Source organism: Rhinoraja longicauda, chromosome 22, assembly GCF_053455715.1.
Source record: "Rhinoraja longicauda isolate Sanriku21f chromosome 22, sRhiLon1.1, whole genome shotgun sequence".
In the NCBI taxonomy this organism is placed as follows: Eukaryota; Metazoa; Chordata; class Chondrichthyes; order Rajiformes; family Arhynchobatidae; genus Rhinoraja; species Rhinoraja longicauda.
The window spans coordinates 33,650,853-33,666,314 of NC_135974.1; the positions used below are offsets into that span (position 1 = coordinate 33,650,853).

At 47.6% G+C, this 15,462-nt stretch overlaps 1 protein-coding gene across 1 annotated transcript in view; it reads left to right on the forward strand.

Annotated features, from left to right (window-relative positions):
- Nucleotides 1–645: 645 nt before the first annotated feature.
- The window catches only part of LOC144604546 (uridine-cytidine kinase-like 1), an 83,503-nt gene continuing 68,686 nt past the window's right edge, over nt 646–15,462 (forward strand). The window contains exon 1 of the mRNA XM_078419093.1: nt 646–850. Within this exon, the coding sequence (XP_078275219.1) occupies nt 786–850 (65 nt within the window). The 5' untranslated portion in view covers nt 646–785. The remainder of the gene's footprint in view (nt 851–15,462) is intronic.

Sequence of the window (15,462 nt, forward strand, 5' to 3'; positions counted from 1 at the left end):
AACTTTCATTCTACTTGAATGAATTAATGCCTTTATTTGTCGTTGAAAGCACTGCATACAACGAAATTATTATTGCCACTCCATTGGTGCATAACATACTAACATAGAAGCACTATAACACAATTTAAAAACAATGTTATTTAACAAGGGATTAAGATAAATAAATAATCACTGTTGCAATATATCACTAAGCAAGGTGATAGAAAATGACAACCAGTGACCCGTGCCTGCCTGCCTGCCTTCCTTCTCCCCATATCCCTTGATTCCACTACCCCCTAGAGCTCTATCTCTAAAGTTTTATAAGAAAATAACTGCAGATGCTGGTACAAATCGAAGGTATTTATTCACAAAATGCTCAATAGGTCAGGCAACATCTCAGGAGAGAAGGAATGGGTGACGTTTGGGGTCGAGACCCTTCTTCAGACTGAACTTCAGACTACCTTAAAGTTTTGTCAGTAAACTCAACCCCTTTTTAGGGTGGGAGGTGGAGCTTGGCGCAGTTGCTGGGATGTTGCTATTTTGACCGTGTGTGTAGGAGCCGCGGTGGCTGGCTGGCGTTGTAGTCTTGGCTGCGGGAGGCGCTGGGCCGGCTGAATCACACAGCCCAGTGCTGGCCTGGACCACACAGCCCTGTGCTGGCCTGGACTACACAGCCCAGTGCTGGCCTGGACCACACAGCCCAGTGCTGGCCTGGACTACACAGCCCAGTGCTGGCCTGGACCACACAGCCCAGTGCTGGCCTGGACCACACAGCCCAGTCCCCACCACACTAGCAAGGAACAACAATGGCAGATGACGAGAAAGCGGGAGGCGCTGCCAAGGATGGCCAGAGTGCGGGCAGGACTAGCAGGTAAGGCACACACCGTGGGGGGAGGGACCACTCAACACACACACTTGGCTCTGTGTGTGTGTCTCTGTGTGTGTGTGTCTCTGTGTGTGTGTGCCTGTGTGTGTCTCTCAGTCTGTGTGTGTGTGTGTCTCTGTGTGTGTGTGTGCCTGTGTGTGTCTCTCAGTCTGTGTGTGTGTGTGTGTCTCTGTGTGTGTGTGTGCCTGTGTGTGTCTCTCAGTCTGTGTGTGTGTGTGTCTCTGTGTGTGTGTCTCTGTGTGTGTGTGTGTCTCTCTGTGTGTGTCTGTGTCTCTGTGTGTGTGCGTCTGTGTGCCTCTGTGTGTGTGTGTGTCTCTGTGTGTGTGTGTGTGTGTGTGTGTGTGTGTGCCTGTGTGTATCTCTCAGTCTGTGTGTGTGTGTCTCTCTGTGTGTGTGTCTGTGTGTGTGTGTGTGTGCCTGTGTGTATCTCTCAGTCTGTGTGTGTGTGTCTCTCTGTGTGTGTGTCTGTGTGTGTGTGTGTCTCTGTGTGTGTGTGTGTCTCTGTTTGTCTCTGTGTGTGTGTCTCTCTGTTTGTCTCTGTGTGTGTGTGTGTGTTTGTCTGTGTGTGTGTGCCTGTGTGTATCTCTCAGTCTGTGTGTGTGTGTCTCTCTGTGTGTGTGTCTGTGTGTGTGTGTGTCTCTGTGTCTGTGTGTGTCTCTGTGTGTGTCTCTGTGTGTGTGTGTGCCTCTGTGTGTGTGTGTGTCTCTGTGTGTGTGTCTCTGTTTGTCTCTGTGTGTGTGTCTCTCTGTGTTTGTCTCTGTGTGTGTGTGTTTGTCTCTGTGTGTGTGTGTTTGTCTGTGTGTGTGTGTTTGTCTCTGTGTGTGTGTGTCTGTGTGTGTGTGTGTGTGTCTGTGTGTCTCTCAGGCAAACTAAACGCCGCCGAGCCTGGACGTTTATTTCACTCAGCTGCTTCAACCCCCCACCAACCCCCCCAACCCCCAAACACACACACGATCCCATGTGCACAACTGCAGTCCAAAGACCCTTTTCTCTTTAAGCAGACATTTGCAACACCGCTGTTGCATTTGACGGTGATACTTTGTCAAGTGTTACACTGTGGCAGCGCCGGGCGTTGCAACACTGAAAGTTATTCGGAGTTCCCTGCCTCTCACAACAGCTGGCGTGCTGAGTGTATAATGTGCAATGGGGACAAGAGGGAAGGACGGCGCGTTTTTTTTTAACCTCCTGTTGGTTAATTTTAATCCTCCTGACAAGTGGTTTGGCCGCAGTAGTATTAATAACGGGGGTGGGGTAGAGAGAGAGGAGGGAGTGAGGGAGGGAGGGAGGGAGGGAGGGAGGGAGGGAGGGAGGGAGGGGAGGGGAGGGAGGGAGGGAGGGGAGGGAGGGAGGGAGGGGAGAGAGAGAGAGAGAGAGAGAGAGAGAGAGAGAGAGAGAGTTTTGCAAAGAAGCATGTTGAAAGACTGGAGCGGCTGGGCTTGTATACACTGGAATTTAGAAGGATGAGAGGAGATCTTATCGAAACATATAAGATTATTAAGGGGTTGGACACGTTAGAGGCAGGAAACATGTTCCCAATGTTGGGGGAGTCCAGAACAAGGGGCCACAGTTTAAGAATAAGGGGTAGGCCATTTAGAACGGAGGTGAGAAAAAACGTTTGAATCTGTGGAATTCTCTGCCTCAGAAGGCAGTGGAGGCCAATTCTCTGAATGCATTCAAGAGAGAGCTAGATAGAGCTCTTAAGGATAGCGGATAGCGGAGTTAGGGGGTATGGGGAGAACGCAGGTACTGATTGAGAATGATCAGCCATGATCACATTGAATGGCGGTGCTGGCTCGAAGGGCCGAATGGCCTACTCCTGCACCTATTGTCTATTGAAGGAGTACTTTTTAAGTTTACAGTCCGGTTTGTTCACACATGTGTGCACACCCCTTCTATTTTTGTTTGAGGCCCGAGTAACAAGAATGTGTGGCATGTAAATCACACCATTGTGTGCTTATTGTTTAAACTGGAGGTGGCATTTAAAGCACACCTGACTCACCTGCTCAATGGACAAAGGAGCAGAACTGGTGGAATTAGTCCAACTCGATTATGAGGATTGGCCACTCTGCTCGTTCAAACTCGCCCACTAGATTTTGCATAGAGATTCTTAATGCAAAACAAATCATGCGGTAAAGTTGTCTTAGGAGGAAAGGGAAACGTTGACAATTCCTGGCGGACTTTTGAAAGTTTTGGAATTTGTAGGGATGGATTAGACTGACATTAGCAGGGCGTTACCTACAGGGAGAGGTTGATCAGGCTTTGACTGTTTTCTATGGAGGTGGCAGGGAGGACCAGTTAGAAGTATATAAAATTATGAGAGGCATAGATAGGGTAGACAGTCAGAACCTTATTCAGAACCTGGAGACAAAGAGCTGCATGTGCTGGTTCGTACCAAAGAAGTGCTGGAGTCACACAAGAGGTCAGGCAACATCTTGGGATTGGGACCCTTCTTCAAACTGGAGAAGGTTGTTCAGTCTGAAGATGGGTCCCGACCTGAAACGTCACCAATCCGTGTTCTCCAGAGATGCTGCCTGATCCGCTGAGTTACTCCAGCACTTTGTGTTTATTGATGTTACGGATACGTCCACAAGTGGTGGGTGAGGATGGATAAACAGCAACGGAAGTACGAGCCAAACCAGGGACACTTTATTGTGAAAGTTTATTGTGAAACCTTTAGAATTTCTGGAGAAAAGATGAACAAACCCACAAATAGAACTCCATTGAGGCAGTGCAGTGCACTCCAGAATACAGTGTACACTGGTAGACACAAAATGCTGGAGTAACTCAGCGGGTCAGGCAGCATCTCGGGAGAGAAGGAATGGGTGACGTTTTGGGTCAAGACTCTACTTCAGACTGATGTCAGGGGAGGGGGCGGGACAAAGCCTTCAGCACTTCAACTCCCCCTCCCATTCCCAATCTGACCTTTCTGTCCTGGGCCTCCTCCATTGTCAGAGTGAGGCCCAGCGCAAATTGGAGGAACAGCACCTCATATTTCGCTTGGGCAGTTTACACCCCAGCGGTATGAACGTTGACTTCTCCCACTTCAGGTAGCCCCTGCTTTCCCTCTCTATCCCCTCCCTCTTCCCAGTTCTCCCACCATTCTTCCTGTCTCCGACTATATTCCATCTTTGTCCCACCCCCTCCCCTGACATCAGTCTCGACCCGAAACGTCACCCATTCTTTCTCTCCAGAGATGCTGCCTGACCCGCTGAGTTACTCCAGCCTTTTGTGTCTACATTCGATTTAAACCAGCATCAGCAGGGTTTTTTCCCTACTAACCAATGCACTTTAGTTTAGTTTAGAGATGCAGCGAGGAAACAGGCCCTTCGGCCCACCGAGTCCACGCTGACCAGCGATCTCCACACACGGCAAGTGTCGGATAGTGCGAGTCTATAGGGTGATCACCGGCCGGCATGGACTCTGGGGCCGAAGGGCCTGTTTCCGTAATCTGTATCTGTAAAGTCTAAAGTCATATCGAGAGTGTTTTATTCTCATATGTCCTGAAATGGAACAATGACATTTTTATTTGGGTGTGTTTCCCCTCACATCCCAAAGAAGTGGGGGTCAATATCAATAGTCAATAGTGGTTTATTTGTTACATACACATAAATGTGTAGTAAAATGAAACATTACCCGCAGTTGAACAATAAGACCAATAAGATTAATCAATAAAAATGCAATAACACATACAATCACAACTAACACCAAACAAAAAGAAACATCCATCACAGTGAGTCTCCTCCAGTCCCTCCTCACTGTGATGGAAGGCCAGAATGTCTTTTTCTCTTCCCTGCCGTCTTGTCCCGCGGTCAGGCTGTTGGAGTTGCCGCGTCGGGGCGGTCGGGGCTCCCGATATTGAAGCCCCCGCTGGGCGGTGAAAAAAAATCCCGCGGCCTATTTCAGGCCGCGCCGGATGGTGAAAGGTCCGTGGCGGGCCGACCCAAGCCCCGCGATTCGGGGCGGGCGAACACGTTGCCTCTGCCGCTGCCGGAGCTCCCGATGTCGGCCCCCATCCAGGGGCCTGCGGGCTTCCGACGTCCACGCGGCCCGCGCCGGAGCCTCCGGCGACGAGTCGCAGCCGTTCCCGCAGCATTCGCAGGCAGCCCCTCGCATGCAGGGAGTGCACGTGAAAGTGGGATAACATTGAACCAGTGTGTACGGGTTGTCGGTGTTCAGTGTGAACACAGTGGGCCAATGGGCCTATTTCTGTGCAGTATCTTTGGGCCATTCTTATTCACATGTGTGACCAAAAATGTGAAAAATTATGGAATACATCTATCTATATACTAAAACTCTTGTTTGTTTTTTGTTTGTTCCTGAACTACAGCCAAAACGGTACACAATAGCACAACAATTTTAGGCCCACCTTACTCACCGTCGTCCCTTTGGTGCTAATGGAAGAAGTTTCATTGAAATCGGTGTTATATTTTAAAAGTTATTCACATCAGTCATTGAACGGAAGCATGCAGGTACAGCAGGCAGTGAAGAAAGCCAATGGAATGTTGGCCTTCATAACAAGAGGAGTTGATTATAGGAGCAAAGAGGTCCTGCACTTGTACAGGGCCCTAGTGAGAACGCACCTGGAGTACTGTGTGCAGTTTTGGTCTCCAAATTTGAGGAAGGATATTCTTGCTATTGAAGGCGTGCAGCATAGTTTTACTAGGTTAATTCCAGGAATGGCGGGACTGTCGTATGTTGAAAGACTGGTTCGACTAGGCTTGTATACACTGGAATTTGGAAGGATGAGAGGAGATCTTATTGAAACGTATAAGATTATTAAGGGGTTGGACACGTTAGAGGCAGGAAACATGTTCCCAATGTTGGGGGAGTCCAGAACAAGGGGCCACAGTTTAAGAATAAGGGGTAGGCCATTTAGAACTGAGATGAGGAAAAACTTTTTCAGTCAGAGAGTTGTAAATCTGTGGAATTCTCTGCCTCAGAAGGCAGTGGAGGCCAATTCTCTGAATGCATTCAAGAGTGAGCTGGATAGAGCTCTTAAGGATAGCAGAGTCAGGTGGTATGGGGAGAAGGCAGGGGCGGGGTACTGATTGAGAATGATCAGCCATGATCACATTGAATGGCGGTGCTGGCTCGAAGGGTCGAATGGCCTCCTCCTGCACCTATTGTCTATTGAATTCCACAGATTCACCACCCTCTGACTAAAGAAATTCCTCCTCATCTCCTTCCTAAAAGAAAGTCCTTTAATTCTGAGGCTGTGACCTCTAGTCCAAGACTCTGCCGCCAGTGGAAACATCCTCCCCACGTCCACTCTATCCAAGCCTTTCACTATTCTGTGTGTTTCAATGAGGTCCCAACCTCATTCTTCTAAATGTAACTTCAATTAAAGCGTAAAGTGTAGTTCAGTTTAAAGATACAGCGTGGAAAGAGACACTTTGGCCCACTGAGTCCACACTGAGAGTTACCGGGGGGGGGGGGGGACCGAGAACAAGGTGGGACATAGCAGGGGGGGGCACCGAGAATTAAGGGGGGTCCTAGCAGGGACCGCCGAGAACAATGGGGGACCTATCAGGAGGCCGCCTGCTGCCCCCCCCCCTGACGTCAGTCTGAAGAAGGGTCTGGTCCCGAAACGTCACCCATTCTTTTTCTCCAGAGATGCTGCCTGACCTGCTGAGTTACTCCGGCATTTTGTGATACCTTCAATTTATGTGACATCTGGTCACGTGTGTGACATGTTGGTTCACTTTCCAAAGAATTGACACTTTAAACTAAAAGGAAAAAGGGCTGGGAATATGATTTAGATGAACAGGGCGACCCGGATTCACGTATTGAGCCTTCTTTGTGTGGAAAAATGTTTTCTGTATTGTCCATGTTAATTTTTGGCGGAGATGAGGGAAATGACTCTAATGCGTAGTCGATGTGAATGATTTCCTTCTGGCTCAAGGCCAAAAGTTGCAGGAGATAGTTTAGTTTTATTTTTGTTGCGTTTAGAGATCCAGCATGGAGGCGGGCCTTTCTGTCTACACTGACCATTCATTACCGGTTCGCACTAGTTCCACCTTATCCCACTTTCTCATCCACTCCACGCACACCAGCGGTAATCTTACACAATTTTAACCTGCAACCCCGCACGTCTTTGGGATGAAAGGGGAGATGCAACGAGACCTGGGTGTCGTGGTGCACCAGTCATTGAAAGTAGGCATGCAGGTGCAGCAGGCAGTGAAGAAAGTGAATGGTATGTTGGCATTCATAGCGAGGGGATTTGAGTATAGGAGCAGGGAGGTTCTGCTGCAGTTGTACAGGGCATTGGTGAGACCACACCTGGAGTATTGCGTGCAGTTTTGGTCTCCTAATCTGAGGAAAGACATTCTTGCCATAGAGGGAGTACAGAGAAGGATCACCAGATTGATTCCTGGGCACGGTATGGTACGGCACGGCACGGTAGCGCAGCGGTAGAGTTGCTGCTTTACAGCGAATGCAGCGCCAGGAGACTCAGGTTCGATCCTGACTACGGGTGCTGTACTGTACGGAGTTTGTACGTTCTCCCCGTGACCTGCGTGGGTTTTCTCCGAGATCTTCGGTTTCCTCCCACACTCCAAAGACGTACAGGTATGTAGGTTAATTGGCTGGGTAAATGTAAAAATTGTCCCTAGTGGGTGTAGGGTAGTGTTAATGTACGGGGATCGCTGGGCGGCACGGACTTGGTGGGCCGAAAAGGCCTGCTCCCGGCTGTATATATATGATGATATGGCAGGACTTTCATATGAAGAAAGACTGGATAGATTCGGCTTGTACTCGCTGGAATTTAGAAGATTGAGGGGGGATCTTATAGAAACGTACAAAATTCTTAAGGGGTTGGACAGGCTAGATGCAGGAAGATTGTTCCCGATGTTGGGGAAGTCCAGAACAAGGGGTCACAGTTTAAGGATAAGGGGGAAGTCTTTTAGGACCGAGATGAGAAAGTTTTTTTTCACACAGAGAGTGGTGGCTATATTTAAGAGGGAGTTAGATGTGGCCCTTGTGGCTAAAGGGATCAGGGGGTTTGGAGAGAAGGCAGGTACGGGATACTGAGTTGGATGATCAGCCATGATCATATTGAATGGCGGTGCTGGCTCGAAGGGCCGACTGGCCTACTCCTACACCTATTTTCTATGTTTTTATGTGGGAGGAAACCCATGCCGTCGCAGGGAGAACGTGCAAACTCTTCGCAGGCGGCATCCGAGGTGTGGATCGAACCCGGGTCTCTGCAACTGTGGGGCAGCAGCTCTACCCGCTGCGCTGCTGGGCTGCCCTCATAACCTATAAAGCCCTCGCATTTGATCGCAGCTTTGTCCTGATGCCGGCCAAGGTTTTCATGTCAACAACTGTTCATGCTGCTGGTTGTGGGAGGTGACATGTGCCAAGTTTCTGTTTAAATATTATTTGCCTTGATGTCTTCCATGAAACCCCTGCGGCCAACTGATTCTACGAACTGCGCTCCGGTAGGGAACGAACCCCCGAGGGCAGGACGGAACGAATTGCGACCAACGTGGGTGTATCACTCTGCTCGTCAATTCTGCCCAGACAGGAGGCTGCTGGGAACAGAGGGGCCACAGTGAACAATTGTTGGACAAGTTAGAGGCAGGAAACATGTTCCCATTGTTGGGGGGAGTCCAGAACCAGGGGCCACAGTTTAAGAATAAGGGGTAGGCCATTTAGAACTGAGATGAGGAAAAACTTTTTCAGTCAGAGAGTTGTGAATCTGTGGAATTCTCTGCCTCAGAAGGCAGTGGAGGCCAATTCTCTGAATGCATTCAAGAGAGAGCTAGATAGAGCTCTTAAGGATAGCGGAGTCAGGGGGTATGGGGAGAAGGCAGGAACGGAGTACTGATTGAGAATGATCAGCCATGATCACACTGAATGGCGGTGCTGGCTCGAAGGGCCGAATGGCCTCCTCCTGCACCTATTGTCTATTGAAAGTCCCAGAACTTACCAAGCCAGCTTGAAGTGTAGATGGAGTAAATGGAAGGGAGGTCAGTTTGTGAAACCATGATGTTGTTGTCTGCAATGTTAATTGACTTCTTACACCTTTACCGTATCTTTAATCTTTATCATTCGGAGATTACTCCTCTCCATAATCATTGGTATGCATGGCAGATGGTGACATTAGGCCATAACAGCAATTGTGATTATCAAGAGGAAAGATGATGGGGAAATTGAAGGAGAGGCATGCTGCAACTCTTTTCAGATCTTAAAAGCCATTCAAACAAAACCCCCTATTTCTGCCGCAGATACTGAATGGAGTACAGGAATCAAAATAAATCAGGATATTTACAGAAGAGATTATTTTTGTGTTTGTAATGACTAAATGTTATGGCTGTAGTATAGGTTTAAGACAACACTCAGCTGAACTTGTGTTGCTTAAGAGAAAATGAAAAGAGAGAAGTGAGGTCTTTTATCTTTTTCAAGTAAACTTCCTCTCATTTATTAACACAGGAGGATAATGATGTGGAAGGGAGTACTGATAAATAAAGACAACCCCACCAACAAAAATAACTCAGTAGGCACGGAAAGATCAATGTTTAGATTTCTGGCCACAAACAGGTGACACTGTGGGGATTTTTTTGAAAGCATGTGGATCAAAGTCATGCACAACAGTTAGACCTAGGAAAGAATTAAATTACTTTTCACATGAAAATGATAGTCTACGATTTGATCTGCCTACAACCGGGTCATTTGGGGTTATAGTTTCTGAATTCCAATTTCATGAGTGAATTGTTTGTTTTTGGCATGAGTCTACCTGATAATTAAAATGGTTGCACATGGTTCCTGGAGATACTGTGAGTATGCAGAGCAACTGGATTGCAATACGAGTCATTATGTGCTGCTGATTTGACACTAATATTGCTTACTCATGCCGTGGCAATTCAACTAACAATTGTTTAGCATGCACAAAGTACTTGACGTTATCTATACCTATACTTCTTTAAATGATATTCATCGATGTGCCATTTTATTGGTGATTGAGGTAAAGGAAATGTAGTTGTGTATTAGTTCTGCAGCTTCCTTACTTTGGTGGTTGATATAGGAAATTCTGAAAATCATAAGAAAGATAAACAGTCTGTAATAGGTTTAACCCAAGACCTTGTGTACTGGGAAAGCACCATGCCAACATAGCAAAGGGAACTTAAAAATATTAGGAGAGGTGATAAATAGATTAAATAAATAAATTCCACATGTAGCAGGAAATAGATTTGTTCTTTATTGCACCCATTTGTTAGGTAAAGGGAAGAATTGTTTTCAAACAACAGGAAACAAGAGGTTAAAATGTTGATCAATGGTGAATTGTTTCAAAGATGTAAAATCCACATGTAACCATTACATTGTTGGAATATAAAAATGCTGTGGGTACTAAGAATCTTGGAAACACTTTGGGTTCTCTCAGAGTGCATTGTTAAGGCCTTGAATAAACGAACCTTTTTGAGAAATTCACCACTAATCTACGAGACGTTCTTTGTGTCTGTTCCTATCTGAGCTGTAATTAAGAGGGCAACTGGGCCCCATATGAAAGCCAGATTCAGGGTTCAGATTAAACGCAACAGTGGTTCCAAAGATAGGCACAAAATGCTGGAGTATCTCAGCGGGACAGGCATCATCTCTGGAGAGGAATGGGTGAAGGTTTGGGTTGAGACCCTTCTTCCCACTGGAGCAGTCCGTCTGAAGAAGGGCCTCGACGCGAAACGTCACCCATTCCTCTCCAGAGATGCTGTCTGTCCCACTGAGTTACTCCAGCATTTTGTGTCTATCGCTGGTTTAAACCAGCATCTGCAGTTCCTTCCTACACAGTGGTTCCATGGGTTCAGGTGAAGTTTTATTTGAAGCCATGCCAGTACCATCAAATGACATTGGCGACTTCGCTTCAGGCACAGGGGAATTGTTCAGGTGATATATCCCAGATATGCAGAAGAAAGAATAGGTTGATCAGAGCCTTTGGAATACTATAAATAGGATACCTTCTCCCCTATCCTCCTCCATTATGCATCAAAATGTTGTCAAATCACATTTACCACTGAGTGCAAGTAAATAAAGTTTTTCCTTGAAGATATACAGGGGCCACAGTTTAAGAATAAGGGGTAGGCCATTTAGAACTGAGATGAGGAAAAACTTTTTCAGTCAGAGAGTTGTGAATCTGTGGAGTTCTCTGCCTCAGAAGGCAGTGGATGCCAATTCTCTGAATGCATGCAAGAGAGAGCTAGATAGAGCTCTTGAGGATAGCGGAGTCAGGGGGTATGGGGAGAAGGCAGGAACGGGGTACTGATTGAGAATGATCAGCCATGATCACATTGAATGGCGGTGCTGCCTCGAAGGGCCGAATGGCCTACTCCTGCACCTATTGTCTATTGTAACGTGGTGCCCCTGTCATGTCAACTCTGCGTACCAGGGTGGGGGGGGGGGCTAAGAAAACAAAGAGGGTCCCAGCATGGGGGAACATAGGGGGACAATTGGGACCACCTTGAACCCTTGTAACTTTGTCAGTGCCCTGATACATAGCGACTCTCTGCTTATCAGGGGCCACCAAGAAAACAAAGAGGGACTGCAATGAACACTTGTAACTTTGTCGGCGCCCTTTACATAGCGACCCTTTGCATACCTTGTTTGTGTACGGTGTGCAAAACGAAGAATTTCACTGCGGCGCGTCACATGTGATAATAAAGTATCAATCGTTCAATCAATTTTGAAACTCGAGATTCTGAGTAATCAAAGATTGTACAACTAAATCAAATTAAACTTGAGTGAAGTCAAAGGGAGGCACAAAGCGCTGGAGTAACTCGGCAGGTCAGGCAGCATTTCTGGAGAAAATGGCTCGGTGATGTTTTGGGTTGAGGCCCTTCTTCAGACTGATTGTAGAGGGGGGGGGGAGAGGAAGGAAAGCTGGAAGAGAGGAGGAGAGGAGGGGCAGGGCAGGGCAGGGCAGAGCCAGGCCGGTAATCTGCAGTTCCTTTTTGTTACATGTTTGTATACCTGTTGTGCTGATGCAAGTATTTCACATTGTTCTGTTTCAGTTTACATGACAGCAAAACACTCTTAACTCTTTTTCCACAGTCTTCAATCAGGGCGGCACAGTGGCGCAGCGGTAGAGTTGCTGCCTCACAGCGCCAGAGACCCGGGTTCGATCCTGACTACGGGCGCTGTCTGTACGGAGTTTGTACGTTCTCCCCGTGACCTGCGTGGGTTTTCCCCGGGTGCTCCGGTTTCCTCCCACACTCCAAAGACGTACAGGTTTGTCGTTTAGTTGGCTTCGGTAGAGGTTGTAAATTGTCCCTCGTGTGTGTAGGATAATGCTAGTGTGTGAGGATCGCTGGTCGGCGCGGACTCGGTGGGCCGAAGGGCCTGTTTCTGCGCTGTATCTCTAAACTAAACAAACTTGCCTGGGTGTGGTTAGACAAGAACTTGCCTGGGTGTGGTTAGACGTTTCATCCACTTTGTTCAAATCACCCGTGGTAACTTTTGATAGATGCTGACTCCCTGCCCTGAAACATTCCTTCACATTAGCGTCACCATTTCTTTTTAAAATCAGTCTTAAATTAGCACATCTCCAGGGCGTTCCCTACTCATTCAAAGCTTCTTAGAAATGGCACGTGTTTTTGGAAGGTTATACTGACAATGCGCAGAAAGGATTGTTTAGTTTACTTTAGAGGTACGGGTTGGAACAGGCCCTTCGGCCCACCGAGACTGCCTCTGGTCTATGTAGATACATTCATGTTATATATCTGAATTCATAATTTTAGTTTAGTTTAGAGACACAGCGCCGAAACAGGCCCTTCGGCCCACCGAGTCCGCACCAGCCAGCAATCCCCGCACACTAACACTATCCTACACATACTAAGGACAATTTACATTTGTACCAAGCCAATTAGCCTACACACCTGTACGTCTTTGGAGTGTGGGAGGAAGCCAAAGATCTCGGAGAAAACCCACGCAGGTCACGGGGAGAACGTACAAACTCCGTACAGACGGCGCCCGTAGTCAGGATCGAACCCGGGTCTCTGGCGCTGTAGGCAGCAACTCTACCGCTGCGCCACCGTGCCGCCCTGATTGTGTGTGACTCTGATTGGCCTGTCTGTGATTAATATAGTACCCTCGCCGACCAGCGATCATCCCGTACACTAACACTAACATGCACACTATGGGCACCCCAGAGGCCAATTAACCATCTTTGGAATGTGTGTGGAAACCGGAGCACCTGGAGAAAGCCCACGCTGTCATGGGGAGAACGTACAAGCCTAGTACAGACAGCACCCGTAGTCAGGATCGAACCCAGGTCTCTGGCGCTGTAAGGCAGCAACTCTTGAGATACTGCTTGAACCACCAAGTTACTCCAGCACTCTGTGTCCCGTTTTGTAGACTGAAGGGTCCCGACCTAAAACCACACCTATCCATGTCCTCCAGAGATGCTGCCTGACCCGCTGAGTTACTCCAGCACTCTGTGTCTTCTCCTGGGGCAATGTGGAACTGGTGTGAACGGGTGAAAGATGGTCCGTGTGGATCTAAGGCTCTGTTTCCATGCCGTATCTGTCAGTGATTCAAATCGAAGGTATTTATTCACAAAATGGTGGAGTAACTCAGCAGGTCAGGCAGCATCTCAGGAGAGAAGGAATGGGTGACGTTTCGGGTCGAGACCCTTCTTCAGACTGATGTCAGGGGGGCGGGACAAAGGAAGGATATTGGTGGAGACAGGAAGATGGAGGGAGATCTGGGAAGGAGGAGGGGAAGAGAGGGACAGAGGAACTATCTAAAGTTGGAGAAGTCAATGTTCATTCCACTGGGCTGCAAGCTGCCCAGGTGAAATATGAGGTGCTGTTCCTCCAATTTCCGGTGAGCCTCACTATGGCACTGGAGGAGGCCCATGTTACGGTGGGCCTCACTGATTCAAAGGTTTGCGCTGTTTAAATGCAGGTTGGCCTTTGGAAATGTGCAGACAATTGTGTGGTTGTGCATTTTTAATTCTCAGAAAACAATGAGGAATTGAGATGATTGTCACTAGTAAGTGAATGCAGAAGCAGCAGTCAGTTACACAGTGGAAACTGCTTGACATGAAGAGTCACTGACCGCCAGAATGTTAGAGAAGTAATGAACCCCATGTGGTTTACCAGGCAGACATAAAACGCAGGAGTAACTCAGCGGCTCGGGCAGCAAATCTCTGGAGAAAAGGAAGAGGTGACGTTTCTGGTCGGAGGGGAGAGAGAGAGAGAGAGAGAGAGAGACTAGAGGTACGAGAAAGTTCAGAACAAATCAGAGCCGCCACCGACGGCCACGGGAATGTGGAGCCCACAATGGTCCATTGTTGGCTGTGGAAGAGTTGATAAGGAAGGGATATATAGATGTGAACAGTGGAACTGGCAGGACGACTGGCAGGGGTGGGGGAGGGCAGGAGAGACACAGAGAGAGAGAGAGGGGGAATGCAGGGGCCACTTGAAATGAGAGAAATCAATATTCATACCGCTGAGTTGTAAACTGCCCAAGCTGTCAGGTGGTGAGTTTTGGAGCCCGTCGAGATAAAAGCTAAAGTTTTTCTTTTTGCCACTTGACATTTGGTCTGATTGATTTTCCTTGTGCTTTTTCTAAACACCTTGAAGCTGTATTCACAAGTACTAATAAGTAAGAAGTATCCAGCTTCAACCAACATCCTCCACTTGTATTGAGTTTACAGATCTCAGTACTCTGGGGGGGGGGAATGGTCTTTGACAGTATTTTTCTTTTGTTAACATTTAATGCAGATTGAGTATAGACTTGGAAGAGACTCGTTTAACATGGATCTGCTGAGAGAGAAAAAAACCCAAAGATAACACTTTGAGTCAATGACCTTCAATTGCAAGGTAAAGATTGACAGGTTTTATTAGCAAGAACACAGCCAGACCAAGGGTGAACATAGAACAAGAGTCAGCTATTAGAATCTTTGAGTTTACCTGCTGCTCATTAGGATTCCATGGGATGGCGGGACTTTCATATGAAGAAAGACTGGATAGACTAGGCTTGTACTCGCTGGAATTTAGAAGACTGAGGGGGGATCTTATAGAAACATATAAAATTCTTAAGGGGTTGGAGAGGCTAGATGCGGGAAGATTGTTCCCGATGTTGGAGTCCAGAACCAGGGGTCACAGCTTAAGGATAAGGGGGAAGTCTTTTAGGACCGAGATGAGAAAACATTTCTTCACACAGAGTGTGGTGAGTCTGTGGAATTCTCTGCCACAGAAGGTAGTTGAGGCCAGTTCATTGGCTATATTTAAGAGGGAGTTAGATTTGGCCCTTGTGGCTAAAGGGATCAGGGGGTATGGAGAGAAGGCAGGTACAGGCTACTGAGCTGGATGATCAGCCATGATCATATTGAATGGCGGTGCAGGCTCGAAGGGCCGAATGGCCTACTCCTGCACCTATTTTCTATGTCTCTATGATTGGGCCTCATCTGTACCTTAGCCTATCCACCTACTTCACCAGTCAGAGTATTGGGTATATAAGTTGGGAGGTCATGTTGCTGTTGGATAAGACATTGGCCAGGATGCATTTAGAGTACTACGTTCAGTTTTGGTCACCATGTTAAAGGAAAGGTGTTGTTGTCAAGCTGGAAAGGGTACGGAGAGGATTTACGAGGATGTTGCCAG